This window comes from Hippichthys cyanospilos, chromosome 13 (assembly GCF_059441005.1).
Source record: "Hippichthys cyanospilos isolate Australia breed blue-spotted pipefish chromosome 13, RoL_Hcya_1.0, whole genome shotgun sequence".
In the NCBI taxonomy this organism is placed as follows: Eukaryota; Metazoa; Chordata; class Actinopteri; order Syngnathiformes; family Syngnathidae; genus Hippichthys; species Hippichthys cyanospilos.
Window position 1 is genome coordinate 18,524,251 of NC_142381.1, and position 24,666 is coordinate 18,548,916.

Here is a 24,666-nt window from a genome sequence, read left to right on the forward strand (position 1 = left end):
ACAAACCTGTGTTCCAAGTAGTTGTTTCAAAATGCAAACAAATCAGAAGTTTAAGGAACACCTTAAGTGGGGCTCTCACATATCAATAATGGCAATCATTGGGTCTTATTATTGTTTTCCAATGTAAAAACAAATGTTTGCAAACGTTTTATTTCATTGGACATGAAGATTTAAAAAAATGCTTATAATGAGGTCTACAAAAATCTGAGAACATTTTGCGAGGATTTTTGAAAGTTAATATTAAGTCAATATTGAATGAAAGTTAATTATTCATTCGCCGTGCAGCTCCACCCCTACATTAGAAATAAGGCTATATATGACAATTGTTCACCGACAAAAATTGCTTGAGAATTGAAATGGTAAAAATAGGAGTGTGTGTGTGTAGGGATTAACAATGGTGATCAATGGCATGCAACCAAAGAACACTTGCAAGAATTTTTTCACTACCTTTTGAGGTCTTCAGGCTTTCCCCAACCCCCAATGAAGAGTTTGCTGAGGAGTAGCCTTCTGTAAAATACATCCAGTCGACTCACACCCATGAACCAGCACCAGGCATCTGTACAGTGAAAGACATCATTGGAAATGAAATCATAAAGATCAGTGTTTGTGTATTTTAACGAGGCACCACACAACCAACGTAAGTAGAGCCAACTTTTAAAGTCGAAGCAAAACAACAACAAAAAAACTTCACCATAAGTTCTATATATGATCCCACTATTCTAAATAAGAGGACAGCCATTTTGTCACTAGCTAAAATGTCAGTTGCTTAGGGCTCAGATAATGACCAGTCATGGCACACCAGTTTTCTGAGTTTGGTCTGTGACATTCGAAAGCTGAGACGTGATTGGCCATTACGTGAACCCTGTACCGATGCAAGATAACTTTCAGTCACCAGTCAGTGATAAAATGGCCACCCCTTGGGATGGATACTTTTTAAGATTTTTTACTTTACTTTTTACTTATTTCATCCATCCATTGTCTACCGCTCTATCCGGAGTCGGGCAGTAGCCTGAGCAGGGAAGCCTAGACTTCCTTCTTCCGGGCCAATTTGTCCAGCTCCCTCAGGAGGATCCCCAGGCGTTCCCAGGCCAGCTGAGAAACAAAATCTCTCCAGGATGTCGTACGCATCACAGCAGCCACTGCCATGATCCGCCTGTCAATCTGCAGTTGCATCTTGCTCTCACTGGTGAACAAGATGCAAAAATATTTAAACTCCTGCACTTGTGGCAGGACCTCATTCCCAACCAGGAAAGAGCACTCCACCCTTTTTCCTACTGAGGAAGATGGTCTCAGATTTGGAGGTGCTGTCAAAGTCAAACTTTCTCTGGAAACAAATTAGACTTACTGCCTGAAATGTGGACCAAACTCTGACAACTGTGGTACAGGGACCAAATAGCACACGTCAGGGGTTTCGGTACCCCGTATTCCCAAAGTACCCCCCACAGAACTCTACGTGGGACATAGTTGAATGCCTTTTCCAAGTCCACAAAACACATGTGTTGACTGGTTGGACAAACTCCCTTGCACAGCTGGTCAATTGTTCTATGGCCGAGATGAAAATACCACTGTTCCTCCTGAATCAAAGGTTTGACTTCCTTACGGATGCTCCTCTCCAGCACCCCTAAATAGACCTCACAGGGGAGGCTGACGGGCATGACCCCTCTATAGTTGGAACACACCCTCTAGTCCCCCTTCTAAAAAAAGTGATACGTAGAATAAGGAAATATAGAAGTTCTAGAAGGTTAAGACAAGAAAATGATGCTGTCCTGTACATCTCAGTAAGTGAAGGAAGGTTAAATGTGTAGCTAGAGTCCCAAAGAACAACAACAACAACAACAAAGCGGAGCAAGAGGCGTATTCTAGTGATACACAGAATAAGAAACTGTAGAAGTTCTAAAGGTTAAGACAAAAAAAGGTTCCAGTCCGTTGTGTCTTAATAAGTGAAACCTAGAATAAGAAGATCTAGATGTTGTACAAGGTCAAGACAAGAATAAGTTCCAGTCCTGTGCGTTTTAATATGCAAAAAGGAGGTTGAAATTCCTGCCCCAAAAAAACAAAATAAAAAGCGGAGCAAGATGTTTGCACTAGTGATACCTAGAATAAAAAAAGTTCTAAAAAGTTAGAACACGAAAAGGTTCCAGTCCGGTGCATCTTAATAAGTGATATATAGAATAAGAAGCTCTAGATGTTGTAGATGGTTAAGACAAGAAAAGGTTCCAGTCCTGTGCACCTTAATAGCCAAATTGTATTTCAGCATAACTGTTGTGGTATGTTAGCAGGCTGTGATGAAAGGGTTAAAAGGATAATGTGTGTATGCAACGAGTCACCTCACTGAATTAAAGATGTCATCGTAACACAAGGTTGTCTGTTTTAAGTAAGTGAAAAGTTTCCATTTTTTGGAAGTTATGGTGACACTAAAACAACTAAAGCCAGTGACTAGGTTAAGATTGCTCTGTTGAGATTTTTACACTGTTTGATGCGTGTATCATTGTTGTTGCTTTTGCTGTAGTTGCTGTTGTTCATAGTCAGATATATTTGAAATGGGAAATTGTTGCTGCGTTACTAAGAATCAGGCTTGATGATGAGATCACTGGAAATAAAATGTTGAAAAGTATATGAAACAAAAGCAAGAGAACGCTATGTTAAGTGTACGCCCCTTTGGAAAAAGAAATATGATTTTAATGGGAAATCGACAAAGAAATTGATGAAGTCAAAGACTGAATTGGTAAGAAAGAAACCGAAGAAAAATTAAAACAAACAGTGAAATCAATGAAAGAGAAAAACATAGATAAAGAAATAGCCGAAGCCATTACTGTGGAAGCGAAAAAGAAAAAAAAAAAGTCAAGTAGACACCAAACAAAGGCAGCTTGTGAGAAATGAGGATAATGGAACAAAGCAGGGGCGCGGGAAAAAAGAAGCTTAGTTGCTGGAACACAAATTGCAAGATAACGGATGGGGATTTGTATTCCATGATCGATGAGGCAAATCCTGCATATTAAGTGAAGGAGGCAAAGAGGGTAAAACAATTCTTGTTTACAGACCCTGTTCAAAAGACAAGTGCATAAAAGTGGAGGGAAACTTGGCACCTTATAAAAAAATAAGAATAAAACATGTAGGCAACCATATATAACTGTTTAATAGATTGATTACAGTATTAGTATTATACCATCCATCCATTATCTGTAGCTGCTTATCCTCACTAGGGTCAATGGCTTGCTGGTGCCTATCGCAGCAGTCTAGGCAGTGGGTGCCCCTGGACTGGTTGCCAGCCAACCGCAGGGCACACAGTGACAAACAACCATTCATGTGCCCAATCACACCAAAGGACAATTACTTGTCCAATATACCTACCTATATGCATGTTTAATATTATACGCTATAGTTAAATAGGTGCAAAACAGGGAATGAACCAGTTCATACAGTACATTAATGGTTTGATATAGCATGGTTTGTGGAAGATTTTAAAACAAATAGTGGTATAATAGATGGTGGATAAACAGATGGAGCATATCAACAGCAGCTGAAAAATACTGCTATATGGAATTACACCATAAATGAAAGAGCAGATCACGAAATGATATCTGAACCTTGTCACTCAGAGTTTAGTTATGTTGCCAATTCCACAGAGTGTGGAGCAGAAAAAGAAAAGTAAAAGAATGTGGGGAAGAAAAGAGACAGTCTGGTGTGATAAAGAAGAGGAAGTGTCTTATGTTGGAAACAGGAGTTGTGGTAGAGCAAAATTAGGTTGTAAGAAGGAGATGAAAGTCATAGTTGAATGCACAAGAATGTTGGAATTGTGGCAAAGAAAGATACTGGGCAAGAGAATTGTTCTCAGAAAAGAAACAGGTCAGAAGGAGGTTGGAAGAAAAAGTGAATTGTCAAAACTGAATGGATAATAATGTTGGAACGGGAGTAAAGAAAAATATTGGGCATAGTCTGTAGCTGTACAAGCAGCAGAGACTCAGATATCTTTGTGAGATTCAAGTGCATGCAGAATAAGATTAAGATTCAGTGTCCAGCAAATTGAGGCTTAGTTTGAGGCTATAACACTAAATGTAGCAGCTGTTCCAGCAAAGATGCATTGACAAAAACAAAAAACAAGATATTGCATGTCACATTGATAGACAAGTAGACATCTGGTCCTAAAGGTAAATATGAGCCTAAAGTGATCAAAATATGACCACAGACAGTTCATTATTCAATGAATGAATGTAATTATTATATTGATTGACACATATAAAGAGATACTGTAGGTAAGTGAGGTGCTAGTAACTTCTCTCTCTCTCAAAACATAGAAAGATGAATGTATCTTGGCTAGTAAAAAAAAAATCAGGCATTTATAAAAAAACAAACAAAAAAACAAAATCGCATCGACTCCATGCCAAGGGCAATATTATGATATTGTTCTGCTTGGTGTTCATGGGTTCTGCCAAGCGAGGAAGAAGATGGAAGTGATATCATCTATGATATTTTCACATCTTATTTACCAGATAAAAACTTGGTATACATATGTTTCAATGATTGCAGAAGTGCATGATCATACCTAGATTCAATTTGTTATCAATCGGTGCCAGAACATGTCTGTAAACACACCCACCATAGCACCATATGATTCAATCTGGAGATTATAGGTACAGGGTAGTTTTTAATTATTTTCCATTATTATTCACATGGGTAAGGGTACTAAAAGTACTGTTAAGACTGGGGCCTATAGATGGTCTTTACACAAATGCTAATATTAATGTTTGCAAGTAATCTGCTGATACCTATTGCATATACAATGCAGTACAAAATTCTTACAAAGAAAGTACAACTTACAGATATGGGCTCATGGGCTAGACTTCACAGAGACAGAACAATGTGTGCGTCACGGAGAGGGACTGCTCTCAATTGAAGCCACATCCTCCTTCCTCACTACAAAATATCATATCGACAGCAGCCAGAGTTGGTGGCAAAAACAAAGATAAAGCCAAAAAAAGTACAAAAAGTACAAGTGAATGAACTGTTAAAGGAGAAATTAATTCAAAACATCATTATTTTGGGTACGGCACAGTACCAGTTGATCAACGGACCGGTATCGGGCCGCGGAATGGCAGTTGGGGACCTCTGATCCAGACAATAAAAATATGAGAGCTCATAAGCTCATACAAAAATGATTTTGTTCAGAAAAAGTTGAGACCCCTTCAATTTGGTTATTATTTGATGAATGTGTGACTGACAATTGCAACCCCTATTCTTGTTATATTATTGATATTTTATGTTATAATTTACAGGATCTATTTAACCATGAGTCACTGGATCTATGTTGGATACAGAATACATGACCCTAATAGGAGAGTAAAATGATAAAAACATGACCTTACTGAAAAATGGTGAAAATTGATGGTGAACATTTATATTATTTAATCTTATGATTATCGCCATAATAGATTATGATGAAGGGTGTATTTTTTCTTACAAACAGGAGGTAACTAGTGGAATAATTGTACATATGTAGATTTGTAATCATAAACACATCGCTTGCACCCACACACATACGCGCGCGCGAGCACCCACACATAATAATTTCTTGTATGTAATTTCTTGTATGGTATGACTGTGAAACATTTTTTTTTTTTACAATCTTTGTAATAATAAAAAGAGGAGAGCCCGAGAACACCTTGGCGCCCCCCTCTTTTGCAAAAGATGGTTTGACTCAAGTTCTTTGCATTTTCTCCTGTCTCTTTTTACTGATAACTCTGACATGAGGAAGTAGACAAATTTAACATCGTCACACACAAGTCAAGGTCATTTGAAATAGCTTCAATGTGCGTTGACCTTTAATCTGAATTCGTATTTAGCGCTACTACCGTAACTACGCAAATAATTGCGCAAAGGCAATATGCACTGTGTTTTCACAGAACTCAATCAGAAAAATCAGGGGGAAAAAAGAATACAAGCGTTCTGGAATGTATCTAGAAAATGTTAGGCAAATGCTTCGACACGCAGGCAACACTACAAGTCCAGGACTTGGTCCGAATGAAAGCATGTCCGTTGACCATTTGATGAATCAAGCGTGAGTCACTATGGTTCCTGATAAAACTGCCTGGTTCGCAATTTGTAATGTTCACGCCGAGAGAAAATACAGTATGTTGGTTGTCTAAAGTTTCATTTCAGCTACCACCAGTAGTTTAGCATGCTCGTTCATTCTGGAAGGTTTTAATTCGCCCTACAGTTGGGTAGGGTGAGCCATGTGTTAAGTAAACATACAGACTAAAAGCTGATCGAAAAAAAATAGACATTACCTCAGTCTGTGTATAAACGTTGCTGTCTGCTATGAATTTATTTGACGGACGGATTGTCAAACTAGTAACCTTAGATGCCCGATAGAACGTCATACTCACGCACATCATACAATAATAGATATGATATATGCGCTCAATCGTACGTCAAAGTAATCGCCACATTGGATGTGGCACAATGCTGATTGGCTAGCCATTCAAGCACGCAGATTCTTAGCGGAGTCTTCCCACAAAGGAGTTGAGGCTGTGCAGGAGCCTATTCCGGCTGTTTTGGGGCAGTAGGCGGGGTACAAATTTTAGACAGTTGAAGGGTGTCAAAAACGGGGATAATGGATAATGATTAATGGGGACCGGAATCCCCCCCCCCCCCCCCCCCCCTTGGGAAAAGTAAAACTGGCAAAGTAAATTTACATTAAAAAAAATCTTTAATTTTTGTTTATTTTAATGTGATAAGTCCCCATGCTATATATATTATTTGAGACACATATTACTGCAGTACACACTTTTACTTCAATCTTAAATAATTAAACCTTATACACTGTACAGTGAGTTAGCAGTTAGCCCTTTCCTTTGAAGTCTTGTGCAGCTACGGTCATATTAGCAGCGGCCCAGACATTGAATTAAAATCAAATCTGTACATGATCAAACATGATAACAATGGAGGGTTTACACTTGAAATACCATTTTATTTTAAGAGAAATCTAGCTAAGAGATTACCCTAATCCTAACCCTGACAGCAATTGAAACAGATCTGTGATGTCACTCAGATTGGTGGAAATAATACGACAAAAACCAAGGAGAAATCTATTGTTATAATTTATAAATACAGTGAAACCGCGAGTTGCTTCCGTACCGTTTTTTTTTTCCCTTCATATTATGAAAATGACTTAGCTTATAAAAGAAACAAAACGATAGAAAACAAAACTTGAAATCTCGAAATTCCAATTTGGTTTAAAGTTACAATGGTTAAGATTTAGACAGCTTTTCATTAAAAAGGAGTAAATTAAATGATTATAAATTTCAAAAAGTTGCAAATGAATGTGTTCTTAATGACCAACAGCAGTGTTGGGCAAGTTAATTTCGAAAATGTAATGCATTATTTATTATTGTAATTTCAAAGTACAGTTGGCCTCCATGTTACCAGATTAATCCATGTTCCACAGTTGGGCTTGTAAGGCAAATTCACCATATGGCAGACAATCCAAACCTATGTTAAATAGCTTTTGAACCCCAGGTAAAAACATCAAAACTGTACATACATATTAATAATTGGTACCAAAATAGTACAGTAAGTGCTATGTATATATGACATACATGTATACAATCAGAATACATCATAAATAAAAAATATAGAAAATATTTGTTTACCTTTGAATGGCGCTTATTATGCCCATATTCCCTTGTAAGGGTAGCCTCGGCTAGGTTATATTTGTATTTCTTGATTATCTCCAGCATCATTTTCATCTAAATCATCTTCTTACTTCTCTCTTTAACATCACTAGCAATCTTAGGACCCATGGCTAACCCATTTAGGTTTGAATTAAGTGGTAAATTGCACAATAAATGCGGTTTTGTAACCACTCACAATAGAACAAAGCTTTACCATTCCACCATTTTGAAACAAGTGAGGCCAACCGATAGCAGACCAGCATCTCCCTGAGGAGACGCTGACCAATAGCAGACCAACATTGTAGTGATGTGCTGCACGGAGGCCGTTAGACCGCAACAGAAAATAAGAGCAATTACCTAAAAAACGCCTGCCGATAGAGATAAAACAACACAACCCCCTGGGGTCATGACAGTTGTTTTTGTCACAAAACTGGGAAAATACCATAACGAGGGGATGAAAAAACTCAGTACAGTGGGCCCCCGTCTTACAAGATTAATCCGTTCTGCGGTTAGACTCGTAAGGCGAATTCACCTTATGGCGGGCAATCCAAACCTATGTTAAATAGCTAATGCGTTTCAAACCCCAGGTAAAAACATCAAAATTGTACATACATATCAAAAATTGGTATCAAAATAGTATAGTAAGTGCTAGTATATTCTAACCCTAACCCTTGTAGTGAGGCGTTGCATGAAAGCGGTTTGAAGGCAATAGTAAATAAAGGCAACTACCTAAAAACGCCAGCAGATGGAGGCAAAACAACACAAATACAGCCAGCCCTCTAGTGTCATGACAGATATTTTTGTCGCAAAGCCAGGAAAATACCGTAAAGAGGGGACGAAAAAAACTCAGTATTCCACACCGCAACATGAAAAAAAACGTAAGCCAGGGACGCTGTAACAGGGGGGTCCATTGTAATTGGTTACATTACATTATTACTGTATTTGAAATGTAATGCATCACTAGTTTTGAAATGCTTTTACTGTATATTACTCTTACCACCATAACTGGAAATATGGATTTGCCATTCTAAATGTAGCTCATTATGCTCATTACTCATCCAGTGAAAGATTGGCTTTAGTCTAAAACCTTTACAAATCATTTAATCTATATTTTAAAGACTTTTTTTTGTTTTCTTTTAATATTTTACTCCCTTTATTAATGACTTTCACAGCATAGGGAGTCATTGTTGATCGCATAGGCAAAAACATGCATTTCACAATTTCAGTGTTAATACTGTATTCAAATTTAATTTCAGTCGCCTAGGTTAGGGACAGAAGTTTCAAAACTAGATGGGTTCGGTGGGGCTAACGTTAGCAGCTAGCCTACATCATTGTTACTGTGTAACATCTTGATACACATTGACCAGAAGTATTTATAGACTACTGTATTATTAATAGCAATTGTACAGTGAAAATTAGCGTTAGCTTCCTTTGTCATTATTGCTATTTGTGACAGGGATCTTGCTGTCAAGGTTTCTAAATGCTGGTGAATCAACTGTGGGAAGCGTTTGAAAAAAATAGTGTTGCTGAGGTTGAATTTACTGAAACAAAAACAAAAAACGTCTTTAGTTAGGTTAAAAAAAACCTTTGTCTTGCATTTACTGGCCAAGAGCCAATCAGAGAAAGAACGCACATTTGGGTGCAGACCCATTGGTTACTTGAAAGAGTGTCCGTCTTGCAGTGGAAACACATCACAACAATACTCTTATCAGCAAGCAACTTCTTAACGTATAACATATTTAAAAAGCAAAATAACACAAAAAATCTCAACACTTGCTTCGAAACATTACTTTTAACTTTTGGTCGTCGATATTGTGTACAGTATGAATTTTGGTTAATGAAAACTAGGAGTAAGAAAGGGAACAACCACAAATAAATCTCTGGTAAAACAACCTGTGTTATAGCTGTGAATGACAAGTCGTGAATTGAACTCAGCTTTTTCACTCAACTGAACATGGTTCTTCTCTGCTTGTTGGTATTGTAACATTGACTGGAGTTTGATTGCAGTTAGTTCTATAAAGATGCAGCAAAATGCAGATAAGCATGCAAGTCAGTTGAATTATATTTCAGTAAGCAAAAAGGTGCGTGGTGGGCTGACAGACATATGACAGACGTCTAACGGACATCTGACGTAATGTCTATCGCGGTGATTACAACGACAGATGAAAATTGCAATTCCGACATTTTTAATTCGACATTTTTTTAGCATTCCTGTCATTTGTCAGTCTGTCGGCAAAATGGATGCACGGACAGCCCGTCAGTGCTGACGAAGTGCCCATCTCTGGTATAAAATAAGGAACATATCCCTGGAAGACAGTTTTACTTTGTTGTACTGAGTTAAGACTGTTTTAAATTCTGGCTGGGAATCAAGCTGTCAGGAGTTTATTTGAAGTCACAGGCAGGTTTTGACAAGGGGGTGCAAAGGAGTCGCATCCAGTGACAGGGAATCCAAAGGATCTGTCATTGCACACACGCTGGTCTCGGTAGTACATGTTCTTTTTGATCGGAAGTCTCTAAGCCTGTTGTTAAACCCCTCTTTAAGTCACCGTGTTCTACTTCTTCAGAACTGAGGCAATGATTTTTCAGCAATGACAAGGGTCTCATTTCCTCACTGAGACTGGGCTAATTATTGAAAAAGTTGCCTCTATGGTACCATTGTTATTGACAAAAACTATAAGGCTTCTTTCACATCAGCAAATACAAGTAAGAAAATAAAAACATAGAAGGAACATGAGTATAACAACAGAAAATCATATGCTGCCGCTGTGTAACTATGGTATATGTAGAGTTAATATAACAAGCCAGTGGTGTTGCTCGGGGCCCCAAGCAAAAAGGGATTGGGGGCCCCAGAAGAGAGGGCTCCGGCCACGACAGACAAGCATTCGTAGAATACATAGTAGCTTTTTCCAAATGTGCATGCTTATCCTCTAACTCCCTCATTATAATACTGCACTACTGTACAGATACCAGGAAAAAGTAGGTCCCCTCATTCTTTTTTGTGACTTGGGTAACTAATTCACTACTTATTACTTCCTGTGTTGTATATATTCAAAAAGGAATTATTTTTCAGGTGTTTAGTTATTGTATCACTTGATGTTTGTGCCACTGGAAACAAGTGGCTTCTTATTTGTCGTAATAAATTGTGACCTATTTGAAACTCTTGAGTGAACCATCAATGCACACTACTTTCTCAAATACATTATAGGTCATTTTAAGCACTTTACATTGATCCTCTCTGGACTTTCAGACACCCCTACAAAATGTCACGTTCTGTTGGTGTTATTTTATTTATTTATTTATTTTTGGTTATGTGTTTACATTGGAGTTTTTGCTCATTTCTGTTTTGTGGTTCTATGTTCCTGTTTTATTTCACTCACGTCTGTCTGTTAGCATGATTTGTTTCCACTTGTCTCTATGTACCTGCCCTCCGTGTGTCGTTCAATTAGCTTCCCCTGCCTTTTGTTCCTGTCCAGTTTTTTTGTGTTTCCTCATTAGTGTGAGTGTAATTTCATTCCCAGTTGCTTTTAGTTGTCAGGTCCAATGTCTATGTATGTCTACCTAAGAGTTCAACTGCCTCCCTGTCGCTGTCTCAATGCTGTTGAGTTTGTTTTTCTTTAGTTTCCAATTGTGTCTGATACTTTGTACAGTCTTGTTCTAGTGTGTCTTGCATCTGAGCTGACTTAAATATTCATTTTAGAGCAAAACTACCTCCCAGCTTCCCTGCATCTTTTGGGTCCACAACCTACCACAGAACTCCCACCATGCTTAATCATGACGGAATCACCAATGAACCCAGCAGGAAGCTCGGGGTGGCATGTTAGACGCGCGCCAACGCGCTCAGCCTGCAGGCCAACCTTGTTCCCCTCATAAAAGCCCCCTTATCTGCTCCTCTCTGTTCCTTTCGTCCGAGCTGGCCTCTACCCCAGCTTTGTACCTTTCCTTCTTCCACGTCCTCCTCTTGCCTTCCCGAGTTCCCTTACCCTACTATTCTGCCCCTTCACGTTTTTCGCAAGCCAAGACTGCTGACTTAGAAGATTATTCATCCTCTGTCTTTCCGTCCGAGCTGCCGTTTCACCTCTTCGCCCTCCTCGCTAAATGTTAGATTCTGATTTTTCAGATTTAGAGGATTGTTCCCCTTTTTCTTTTGACAATTTTTATTTTGACATAGATTTTCTTCATCCGAGCCCATACGTCTTTGAATTATCATTAAATTATAAATTAAATGATCAAAAAGTATTTTTGTTTTTGAAATGTGTAAATACAAGTTGAAGAAACTACATAGCAATCAAGTTATTTTGTTTTTTCCTACCCTGAAAATGAAAACTTGCGGTTTATGTAATTAAATATTGGTTATTTGTGGCTACATTAGTCAGGAGGTGACGCTGAAGTAACAGTGGTAAGGGAAAGAATGATAGAGCGAATTAAAGAGTAATACCAGTCAAGTCCCACACCTTGTGTGTGCATGTGTGTGTGTGCGTGTGTGTGTGTGTGTGTGTGTGTGTGTGTGTGTGTGTGTGTGTGTGTGTGTGTGTGTGTGTAAAGACCCCAAAATAGCTTCTTGAAACAGACATGCAGAGTTCAAACTCAAGGCCATCAGTCACGCAGTTGAACACGGAAATTGAGCAGCAGCAAGAGAATTCAACGTTAACGAATCAATGATGAAGAAGTGGAGAACGCAACAAGACGATCTGTGCCAGGTAAAGAAGACTAAACTGAACTTCCGAGGAAACAAAGCGAGATAGCCACAAACAAACTTGAACAGTGGGTTGTTGAGACAGAGAAACTAAAGACTACCAAGAAAAGCTGGCCACTTTCCGTGCTTACTGCAAATACAACATCACTGAAAAAAAGACATTCCTGATATTCCTGTGGACCACACTGTGTATAAAACAGAAGCATGTATGATGAATGTTCACACCACAGGGAATGTGAAGGCTTCCTTCATCGTAGTTCTTGCCTGCCAGGCGAATGGCCAGAGACTTGCACCCAGAGGTATTTTCAAAAGGAAGACTGTACCAAGAGAAAACTTTCTAGCCGGCGTCATCATCAAAGCTAAGTTGAAGGGGAGGATGAATGAAGAAAAGATGAGTGAATGGCTGAGAGAAATTTACGTCACGAGAAAGGGTGGCTTTCTTCATGCAGTTCCTGCGACTCCATGCACTCCCATATCACTGATGATGTAAAAAACAAAACAAGTGAAGCACACTAATTCAGTACTTGCTGCCGTTTCGGGTGGATTGACAAAAGAACTCCAGCTGCTGGATATTGCTGTCAACGGGGCTTTTAAAGCTAGACTGCGAACTGCGCGGGAGCAACAGATGACAGAAGGCGAAGATACATTCACCATGAAGGGGAAACACCGCTGAGCGACATAGGCTACTATCTGCCAATGGATTGTAAATGCCTGGGCTAATACATCAGTCTCAACCATGGTCCAAGCTTTCAGGAACGCAGAAATTGTCACTGAACTGCCAGAAAACAGCAGCGACACAGACTGATACTGACGACTTAGAAGAGATGATTTTGGGCATGTTGGATGCCGCATTCGTTCAACTGTTCAACTCCGACACTGAAGATGAAGAATTCAAATGATTCCTGGATGAGGAATCAACTGGTAAATGTATGTGTTTTTTGTGTGTGTTTACATTTACATTTTGGGAGTTGTGAGAATGCTGGTTTATTTTCTATTAAGAAAGTTTGACTGACTTATCTGATTGTTTTGTTTACATTCCCTTTAGCGCAGCTCCATCTAGTGGATGCATAACGCACCCCCCAGCCAATAGTGTAACCTCTATTCTACGCGCCTATATCTGAAAAAAGCTTTAAAATATGGCATTCGTTGAAGGTGCATTTTATAATCTGATGTGCTTCATAGTACAGAAAATATGTATACTCAGGTATAAGTCTGACAGTTATCATTTCAATAATTACATCTTCAATACTTCCTGAGCTTGGTGGGCTTTGATATTAAAGTGGAGAAGGTAAAATGTCGTAGGAAAAGTTATCATTTTAGTGATGTAATGTTGCAAAAAATTCATACCGATGGCATTTAAATGTAAATAAGGTAGAGCGTGAATCTAAGGTTACGCACAAGAATTCAAGATTGAAATAAGTAAATGTGTTAACAAAAAGGTTTATTTATTTATTTATTTTTTATTTTCAGATTCTAGTTCAATATTAAAAAGATTAATGGTGTAATCTGAAACCACGAAGGAGCAAATTGCAGGAAAGACATTGATCTGCTAGCATTTAGCATGAAACCTTATCCTCATTTAGCAGATTTCAGACATCCCAATGTCCTGCTCTTCATTTTAGGAGATTATATTCATGTTTCTACTTCTTCTTTTATGCACCCATTTGTGCAGTATGTGACTTGTCTGACAAAGGAAAATAAAATACACACCCTCCATGCCAAAACAGAAGATGCATACCCAACAAAGCCCCTCATCCCGCAGGGCAGAGCTGATAATAATCTGACTTTTCTACAGCCTGCTTATAAATCCCTGGTCTACTGGCAAGTAAATCATAATCATACCTACCAAAACCAATCAGTGTTTCCCCATCAACAAATTCTTGATAATACCTGAAGACAAAGAGCAGGGTTTTCGCATAAGGAAACAATGAGGACCGTTGAACATCCAACGCAAGCACAGACAGAGGATCAAATAGGCAGCAAAATAATGACCATTGTATTTGAAGGGGCAAGAGGTCTGCTTCAGGCCACAAACAGACCAATACCCAGATTGGGTGGCATATGTGGGCAATGTTCTTATACTTTTCTTCAAATCAGTCATTCACCTCACAAGCACCTGTACAGGATGGAGAAGAAGACAGAAGGTCCAGATGGCATTAGCTCAAGGCTCCTCAAATTATGCGTGACCCAGCTGTGTGAAATTGTAGAATACATGTTGAACCTGACTCTGAAGTTGAGTAAAATCTCTCTTCTGTGGAAACCCTACTTCTTGGTCCTGCATCCTAAGAAGCAGAGGTGGGCAACTTACATTTTCTTGCTAGTCCGACATTCATCAGTTGTCAGTGCTCTGCCCCACTTCCATTTTTTTCACACAGAAAATTGTGATCATCGGTCTGTCACACAACGGCTGGTTGGTCGCCAACTTCCGCCACCCTGGCAGGTTCCGTCGTCCCTCCCCAATTTATGTTGCTCCCCATATATAAGCGTAAAATGAAAACAAAGTCACTTAAGGGGTTTGACTATAAGCTATAATATATCATCGTGTTGTTTTACCTGCATCTGAGTGAATGCAGGAGGAAGGAGAATGCAATTAGCAATCATATCTGCTGGATAACATTATCATTCTTTGCATGATACAAAAATGATGGATGTCTGTTTTCATTTATAATTCCTTGGCTAACATTTTAGATGAAAGTTTTCAAAACTTTTGATTCAAATTTGCCTGAAGTTGTCTAAATTAATCAGTCACATACACTACAACTAAAACTAACTGAAAAAAGGTCTTTAATTTATGAAATAACTTTGAGTTTTTGAATTTTATGGTCATGAGCCAATCGGAGAACCATTGGTTCACCCATTGGTTACTTAAAAGAGTGACTCCCCTGCAGTGGAAATGCATCCCAGAATGCTCTCATAAGCAAACATTTTTTATTTTTTTTTTTTTAATGTAAAACATTTAAAAGACAAAATAACATAAACAATCTCTTACCAATCTATACAAAACGTTATTTTCAAGTTTTGGTTGGTTTACAGTGGGCATTTTTGTTTATGAAACCAGGAACCAGAAAGGGAACAATTACAAATAAATCTCCAGTAAAGTCAGCTGTTAAAACTATCAATGACAAATAGTGAAAAAATACTAACCCAATTTAATCATTACACTGAAATATGTCATCTCTACTTTGGGGTACTCTAAAATGACTATTGTTTGTACTATGACGATGCAGAACGAGAACTGTTCCTTGCTTACCGATGCCCGCAGTGAGCTCCTCAATAGACCCACTTTAAATTAGCAAAATCCTGACATCGGAATGGAGGATGGCACTACCTCCTGTGCTTATTTTCTGCTTATACAGTACAAGTACTTGGACTAGTGCTTGTTACAGATGTTTTACTGCATACTGTAGTTATAGTCCAACATACTACTTTGTTAAGTTGTTATCCTATAATACTGATACTTATAATAAATATAAATACAAATTGAATATTTTTCTCTCTTGAATTTATTCCATGATGTATTAGAATTAGAATTGCTTTTTTCATCTGAAATGCTATGCCACACATGTTAAACCTTGCATCATAATGTGCCCTGAAGTTGCAGTGTGGCAAGATTGCTGGGCAGAGTACTATATTGCAGCTTTTTTTTTTTTTTTGCTCTGTAACACTACTGCCAAACACCAACTGAAAGAGAACCAGAAGCTGTTTAAAAATGCTAAGCACAAACTGAAAATGGACTCACAGCACGAAGTGGAAATGTGCAGTGAAACACCCTACTAAATTTAAGATGCATCATTAACCGTTTTATGATCTAATGACAACTGAATAAGAATCACATTCGAATCCTGAGTTGCCCAAAGATTCCCACCACTAATCGAAATACTTCTTCAATACACTAAACAGCAATGCATATTCTGTGAGTATATTGCAGAGAGTATAGGGACACATTTTATAATTTATTTGAAGAGCCAAAATTAGAATCGGAGTCAGCTCAAGATGAAGGAGTACCAAATATAAATGTTACTCCGTTGAGACAACATCGGGACCAACGTTGCATAATAGCATGGATTGAGTGTGTCTTGTTTGCGCTGTCAAATTGTCATCCATTTAGTCAGGGCTGTCAACCTTTGAACATACCTTGGACTGAGACGTTTGTCGTTTTGTGGGAGGGGGGGGGTGGGGGGGGGGGGGTCTGACTGATTTGTCATTTTAAAATCTGGTCATCCTGGAAATACACTACTATGTATCTGTGTATTTAAAACAATGACAAGTTAATGAAACAGCAACGATTTTTCAGAATTTTTGGGTGGCCAATGGTACTGGATCTGGATCACTTCAACGGATCCAACACTGCACATAGCAAGAGCAAAATCAGACCTCCACATATAGAACAGGATTACAACTGTACGTGCAAAACGGACCTTGTTGTTAACAAATGATGTGTAACTGGTTTAAAATAAGTAAAAGGTGAGAAAGAAAGGTGTGTTCGCTACTAGCTTGCCACTCAGTGTTCATGTAAACATTTTTTAAAAATAAATATTTTATTGTATAGAGTTGGTCCCTGAGAGTGGACACCCATATTTTGGAAACCCCAAACGTAACCCTATGCAATGTTTATTTATTTATTTTTTTAATCCTGCGTCCTAAAGAAACTGCAATCGTAAATCAATCAGATTTGACATAAAGAATAGTTCACTTCAAACAAACTGCTATTTTACGCAGTGTAAAAAGAGTACAAACGCTGTTCTTGAGAGACCAGCCATAATTAATCATGTATCATATAGAATATGATCGTGTAAAAATGCTTTTACTACCTTAACTGTAGACAATTTACAATATTTTTAGAATGTAGTGAAGTAGATTAAAACACATGTATCATGAAAATGGAAAACCTAACTACTGTCATGTTTTTGTATATTTTCTGTCATATGGAGATGAAAGATGTACACGTTTAGTGGTTTGAGACTTCTCTTTCTGCACCACTGGGTGGCACTAGTGCTTTGAGAACAAGCAAACCTTTAGTGGTAAAAGCAAATGCAAGCAATCACTGCAACAACGAAGACAAAAACAGCGGGTTGTTGAGAGCAAACAGCAGAGGAAAACGATGACAGCTCAAAGTCATCGGAAAACAAGACCCCCCCCCCCCCCCCCCCCCCCCCCGCCCCCCAAATGTTGCTATATTCATAGGCTGCATAGATGCCTTGCAAATTAAGGGAGACAAAAAATGTGAGCCCAACGGTGAACTGAGCAGGACTGTAGAGGCACACAATGGATTGCTCCATCGTGCTATGCTCTGCATTGAACAGGTTAACAGAAATTAAGAAGATTAGGTTGTACAGTTTGTTGACAACATGCACACACAGTCATACACACACGCACACACACGACCCAGGATTCCACTTAAAGAACTGCTGTCAGTGTAATCCCATCTGCTGAAAGCCTTCGTCAACTGAATGAATAAATGAAGGCACTCCTGCTTCATTCAGTGCTCTTGTGGGACAATATAAAGGGGACAGCTTTGTTTAATAAAATATATAAGGTCTCACTTTGTATTCATTTTTTATTTTCAAGGTGCCCTAGTTTGAGGTTACGCGACCTTAAAATCATTACATACAAAAGTAATCACGTCTTTTGGGAGATTATGTTTCTATTCATTTTAAATGTTCATCAAATGTTCACAGCTCATGAAGACTATTTATAAAATAGGATTTTTATTGTTCAAACCGGAATCTCCAATGCTTAATCATAAGTGAACAAAATGCTACCAGATAACCATTGTGAAAATTGTTGGCCCTGTAAATCAGTGGCAGTCCGTGCATTTCACACGCAGTGATTTCGAGCATTTAAACATCAATAAACCAGCATCAGCAATTAAAACTTATTATTATATGTGCCAAAACTTAAAATAAGTCATAATAATTTCAAATTATTTGTCCACGAAGTTATAAGAAGTCCACCAATAGCCGGCAAGCTTTAACAAGATTGTACGCTAAATTACAAACGGCAATTGAATATAAGTGTCATGTCTGGGCGTGGTGAGATGAGTTGGGAGGAGGAAGGAACGGGACCCAAAAAATGCAGGAAATCTGAGAAATATGTGGCTCAAAAAGGAATTTTAGCAAGGAAACGAGGCCGGACCGAACAGGACCGAACTGGATGGACAACGTATCACCAGACTAGTGGGCCATATCAGACAAAGGACAACACAGAAAATAATGGCAGACGTGAGTGGAACAGAAACATGAACAAAACCCGACAAACTCACAACAACCAAACCCAACCAAACATTACAATTGAATATGAATGACATAAATTGACAAAAATATATTAACTTACCCAAAACTGTAGTCTCCAAGTTATTTCCGTACCAAATCCATTCTTGTTTTTTCCTCAGGAAGACTTTCATGACTTGCTTTTAGAGTTTGTCCGTGTTTCATTCCCAATAATAAATCCTTTTGTGTTGAGATGGACGCCAATGGTGAAAGTCGCGTCGGTCCAATTTCCGTTTTGCTCTTCTTCAGTCATTGTAGGTTAAAAAAAAAAGCGTCCATGAGTCTGGCTTCAATGTACACTAACGCTAACATTAGCTGGTTGAGCAACATGTTTTTTCTTTTTTTCAAATAACTATATTAAACTACTTCCACCGTTTAACATGGTGGATCAAAATAGTACCGCCTTTCAGCAGTGAGCCTCCACTTACATCACGTTCTACGTGAGGCCTCTAGATGGCGATCTTATGACTCAATTGGCTATTGCAGCAAAACTATGGGCCCGTACACAATACGTCATTGCACACTGCACAGAAGCCTTCTACTTATTCAAGCGAATGCCCAAGCACCTCCCAGTTAGGCAGACATGAAGTCTGCCTTCGAGTCTGCCTGGTGACACACGTTAGCTGAATTCTAATTGGCTAAAAACTCTACACTACACTGGCACCACTTGTAGGAGTGTAACCATATGGACATAACATGACACGAAAAAAAAATAATATGAAGAGTAATTTTATACGTAAAATATATACAGTATGTTTAGTAAAAATAAATTTAAAATGAAATGGACTTTAATTTTAGTTATTATAATTATTATAGTTTATTATAGTTATGATAATGTCAGGAGATAAGGCCTTGCTGGCCCTGACGGCCCACCACTGCTGTAAAGTTAAATTTTGACTTCATTTATGCAGCGCCTGCACACAGCTTGGAAACCAAACTTGCTGAGAGAAGCGGGACATTGCTTTGTGTAGAAATTGCTTTTGGGGAAAGGCCACAGTCCTCCCCAGTACCAAGTTTTCAGTCAATCACATTCAGAACAGCATTTGTGTTGATGCGCTTGATGGGAACTCAAGAGTCTTTGATCATTTTGGAGACCCTTAGCAGGTTGTTAGAAGCAGTGTTGGGCAAGTTACTTCAAAACTGTGATGCATTTTTTATTACTTAGAACTGACATTTTAAAGTAATAAGTTACATTACAATATTACTGCATTTGAAATATACGGCATTACATTACTATTGCATTATTTTTATATTACACTCACCAACATAACTGGTAAGATGGTTTTGCCATTCTCAATGTAGTTTATCATGCTCATTACACATTTAATGGAAGGTTGTCTTAAACCTACAAATCATTTAATCTTGTATTGTATTGTAAACTTTTCAAGACAAGAAACTAAATCTTTTTGATGTATTTTAATTCCTTTATTACTTAGCTTCACAGCATAGTGATGCATTGTATGTGCTTTAGTACATTCCACTATTTCACTGTTAATAGTTAAATTCTGTTGGCTAGGTTAGGGACTGACGTTTCAAGAATAAATGTTTTGGTGGGTTAATGCTACCTAAACGTACTGATTAACACGAGTTTTTGTATGCTTCATCTTGATACACATTAACCAGAACTATTTATTGATTATTATTAATACCAATTGTACAGCGAAAAGTAGCATTAGCTTACCGTGTCATTATTGCTAGTTGTCACAGGGATCTTTTGACAAGATTTCGAACTGTTGCCGAATCCATTGTGGAAAGCGATAGCATATCTTCTATGTATGGCATACTCCGCCACGACTCTCCTAATGTCTTGAGGTCAACGTGGCACCCCTGAGCGAGAAAACGATCATCATTGTTTGAGTACTTCAACAGCCATGCTGGCAGCATTGCACCAGTTGTCATTCCCATAAATCTACCATTCTGAAGAAGGATGTGGATATCGATTCTGAATGTGCTGGTATTCATCTCTATTGCTAAGGCTGCTGATATGAGCTACGCCTGTTGCTATGACAACCAATGAACCCAATGGTAGCCAGAGGTAAAGGAGGCCATCGGCAAGAAAATGGACAACCTGGCCATGTGGGTAATTTTGGAGTTGGGCAACTCATTTGAGGACCGCACCCTCACAAGAGTTAATTTATCATCGCCATTCCCTTGGTTGAGGGGAATATTTATTTTGGACATAGCAATAACAAAAAATGCTCAAGTTTCCTCTGTAGCTCCTCAGGCCTGGACAGAAGACCCTTCTCTGGCATGTTTGCATTTACCAGATACGGATGGTTGGTCTCCTAAGTATCTAAAAGGGAAAAGGAAAGAACATTTGGTTTTGGATTCTTTTGGATCCCTTTAGCACAGAGGTCCCCAAGTGCTGGTCCGTGGCCCGGTACCGGTCTGTGGATCAACTGGCCACACATGAAATAATGATGTTTTGGAACTGATTTTATTTGTCCGTTTGTTTGGCTTGATCTTTGTTCTTTGGCGCTGTCTATGGCTGCTGTTGATATTATGTTTTTTTAGTGAGGAAGGACGGTGCGGCTTTGCTTGAGAGCGGTCACTGTTGGTTACACACACGTTGTTTTTCCTCTCTGTGAAATCTGGCCCACGAATGTCTGAAAGTTGTACTTTCTTTGTAAAAATGTTGTCATTTAAAAAAATGTTGGTTTGTTGAGCCAACAATTTGTGACCGAGGATAACATATTAGCTTATCTTCAGCATGTTATATAATAGCCTTGTATGCGTTTAGCTCATTAGCATTTTCGTTTGTGCTTTGATATATGTTAGCGTTTGCCAGTACTTCTCTGTTTTTAAAAGCCCCCTCAAGGAAAGTGAAAACATTTAAATAGTGGGGCGGCCCCTCCGTGGGGGGAAGCGAAGCGATGTCAGGGGGGGTGCTGATGACCCCAGGGAAAAAAAATTCTTTTTGCCATGTAAAGTGTAATGTGATAAAATAAGGATTGCATTTTTTTTTTCAGGTACTTTGATGCACTCGGTTTCACATCCCATGTCCCTAATGTCTTGTCCTGTCTGCAGATTAGGAGGTGGAGCCACCGGCTGCACACCTGCAGCCCATTATCATCAGGGGACTATTTAGGTACGGCTGAAGCAGGAGAATGTTGCCAGATTATTGTTTTTTTTGCACATCCAGCGCCTATGCCTTTTCCAAGTCCCTCATGCTAACGATGTGTTAACAACGCAAACGTCAGATGTGACACCCCAAAGTGTTGCATATGGATTTTTATGTGAATATGTACAATGTTACGTTATTTTCATGTTGTGATGTGGAATGCTGAGTTTTTTTCATTCCTTCTTTATGGTATTTTCCCGGTTTTGAGACAAAAACAACTGTAGTGACCCGAGGAGCTTGGCTGTATTTGTGTTATTTTGTCTCTATCTGCAGGCATTTTTAGGTAATTACACTTATTTTCAGTTGCCGTCACACTTGTCTTCCTGCAACGCGTCACTACAATGCTGGACTGCTATTGATCCGCATTTCCTCACAGAGATGCTGGTCTGCTATTGGTCAGTCTCACTCGTTTCAAAAGGTTTGTTAGATTGTGAGTGGTTACAAAACCCTTTTTATAATGAATTGTACTGCTTTATTCAAACTTGAATGGGTTAGCCATGGGTCCCAAGATTTCTAGTGATGGTAAAGAGAGAAGTAAGAAGATGATTTATAAGGAAACAAAGCTGGAGATAATGAAGAAATATGAAGTATGCTACCCTTACTAGGGAATATGGGCATAACAAGCGCCACTCAAAGGTAAATAAATCCTTTCTAAAAGTTTTATTTGTGATGTTTTGTGATTGTATACATGTATGTTATATATATGTTGGACTTACTATACCATTTTGGTACCAAATTTTAATATGTATGTACAATTTTGATGTTTTTACCTAGGGTTCTAAACACGTTAGCTATTTAACATAGGTTTGGATTGCCCGCCATTCACCGTCTCGTTTTATGAGCCCAACCACGGAACTCATTAATCTCGTAACGCGTGGGGGCCACTGTATATGCCAACAATGTCATCTATTAAAAAAAAAAAAAAAAAAAAAAAAAGGCAGTGCTATATTCTCCACGTTTAATGATGGAAGTTCCGTATTTTCCGAACAATAAGCCGCAGCAGCAAAATATGAGCAAAAAAACGATTTCTGTCACGGATAAGCCGCACTGGACTATAAGCAGCAGGTAATAACATCAGATCTTTATGCTGAAAGATGTTATATGAAGTTTATAAAAAAAAAAAAAATCATAATTTAATTTTTTTTGTAATTGTCTGCCAACATCCTCTCTTTAACAGACTCATCATGCCTGCATGTTTAGTCACAAAATATTTTTAGAAAATGGATGGATGGATATTTTTAACACTTACAAAATACTATTAGTTAAATAGCAGTTCAAAACCGAAATCAATACTTCTATAGCATCTTTTTTTTTGTCTGCCTTTGTTTGATACATTATTTTAGTGCACATAAACAATACATTCTTATTCAATTTAGACATAATTTTTTTTAATAATATATTTTTAAACATAGCCATTGATTTGCATCTTTTCAGTTCTATTTCATAGATGTTCCATAAATTGACACCTCGAACAGATACACACATTTGCTTGCTGGTGGCTAGCAAAAACAAAACTAAATGAAAAAAACCTCCCAAAAAAAACAGATAAGTTGAAATGGACTATAAGCCGCAGGGCTCAAATAATGACGAAAAAGTCGCGGCTTATAGTCCAAATACGGTAGTTAAAAGTTATTTAACAAAAGGAAAAAACAAGAAGAAAAAAACATATTGCTCAACCAGCTAACTTTACATCGAAGCCAGACTCGCAGACCCTTTTTTATTTTTAAATCCACAATGGCTGAAGAAGAGCAAAATGGAAATTGGACCTTCATCATTGGCGTCCATGTCAATACAAACGGATTTATTATTGGAGATGAAATTTAAAGACAAACTCTACAAGCAAGTCATGAAAGTCTTTCTGAGGAAAAAAAAAAGAAGAATGGATTTTGTACTGATATAACTTCAGGACAGCCATTTTTGGTGAGTTCATGTTTTTGTCATTTTCAATTGTCATGTTTGGTTGTTGTGAGTTTGTGGGGTTTTGTTCATGTTTCTGTTCCACTCACGTCTGCCTTTATTGTCTGCGTTTTCGTTAGTTTGATTTGGTCCGCCTGTCTGATGATACTTTGTCCAGTTTTGCTCCTGGTTCGGTCCTGCCTCAGTTCCTTGTTAAAATGTCCTTTTGTGAGCCACATATTTCTCAGTTTTCCTGCATCTTTTGGGTCCCCTTCCTTCCTCCTCCCAACTCACCATGCCCAGACGTGACACTTATATTATTCAAATTGCCATTTGTAATTTAGTGTACAATCTTGTTAAAGCTTGCCTGCTCTTTGTGGACTTCATAAAACTTTGTGGACAAATAATTTGAAATTATTATAACTTGTTCTAAGTTTTGGCATGTAGAATTATAAGATGTAATTGCTGATGTGGATTTATTGATGTTTAAATGCTCTGAAAAATAGCCTGCATAGCCCAGTCATACCTACATTTGCACATGAGGGGTTCAATCACTGAAGAACTAAGTGTGAAACCGCCACTGATATTATAATTATATATATATATATATATATATATATATATATATATATATATATATATATATATATATGTATATATGTATATATGTATATATATATATATGTATATATATATATATGTATATATATATATATATATATATATATATATATATATATATATATATATATATATATATATATATATATATATATGTATATAAACAGGAATTATTCCATGAAGTACATGAGTTAAATTGGTTATAGATCTCTGGCTTCTTTAGAAAGTAATTTAAAGCATCCTGGGTGGGACCTTACGAGGTGTTGATGCACTCTACCAGATGTGATGGATGAAGGGATGGTGATGTGCAGTGGGCTGTTGTCAGGCCTCAGGCTGTTACAAGTGGAGCAAGATGATATGCCACTACTTGTCAGATTGGAGTCTTGTCCTTGTGGT

At 38.1% G+C, this 24,666-nt stretch overlaps 1 protein-coding gene across 3 annotated transcripts in view; it reads right to left on the bottom strand.

Annotated features, from left to right (window-relative positions):
• abhd18 (abhydrolase domain containing 18) overlaps positions 1 to 6,387 on the bottom strand; it is a 21,232-nt gene extending 14,845 nt beyond the window's left edge. For 2 of the 3 annotated variants that reach the window (XM_088431945.1, XM_088431943.1), the window contains exons 1-2: positions 6,285 to 6,387; positions 448 to 556 (exon numbers count right to left, since the gene is read on the bottom strand). In XM_088431945.1, the coding sequence (XP_088288071.1) occupies positions 448 to 539 (92 nt within the window). In that variant the 5' untranslated portion in view covers positions 540 to 556; positions 6,285 to 6,387. Of the gene's footprint in view, positions 1 to 447; positions 557 to 4,818; positions 4,915 to 6,284 lie in introns of all 3 variants that reach the window. The other variant, XM_088431944.1, reaches the window with a different exon arrangement.
• Positions 6,388 to 24,666: the final 18,279 nt, after the last annotated feature.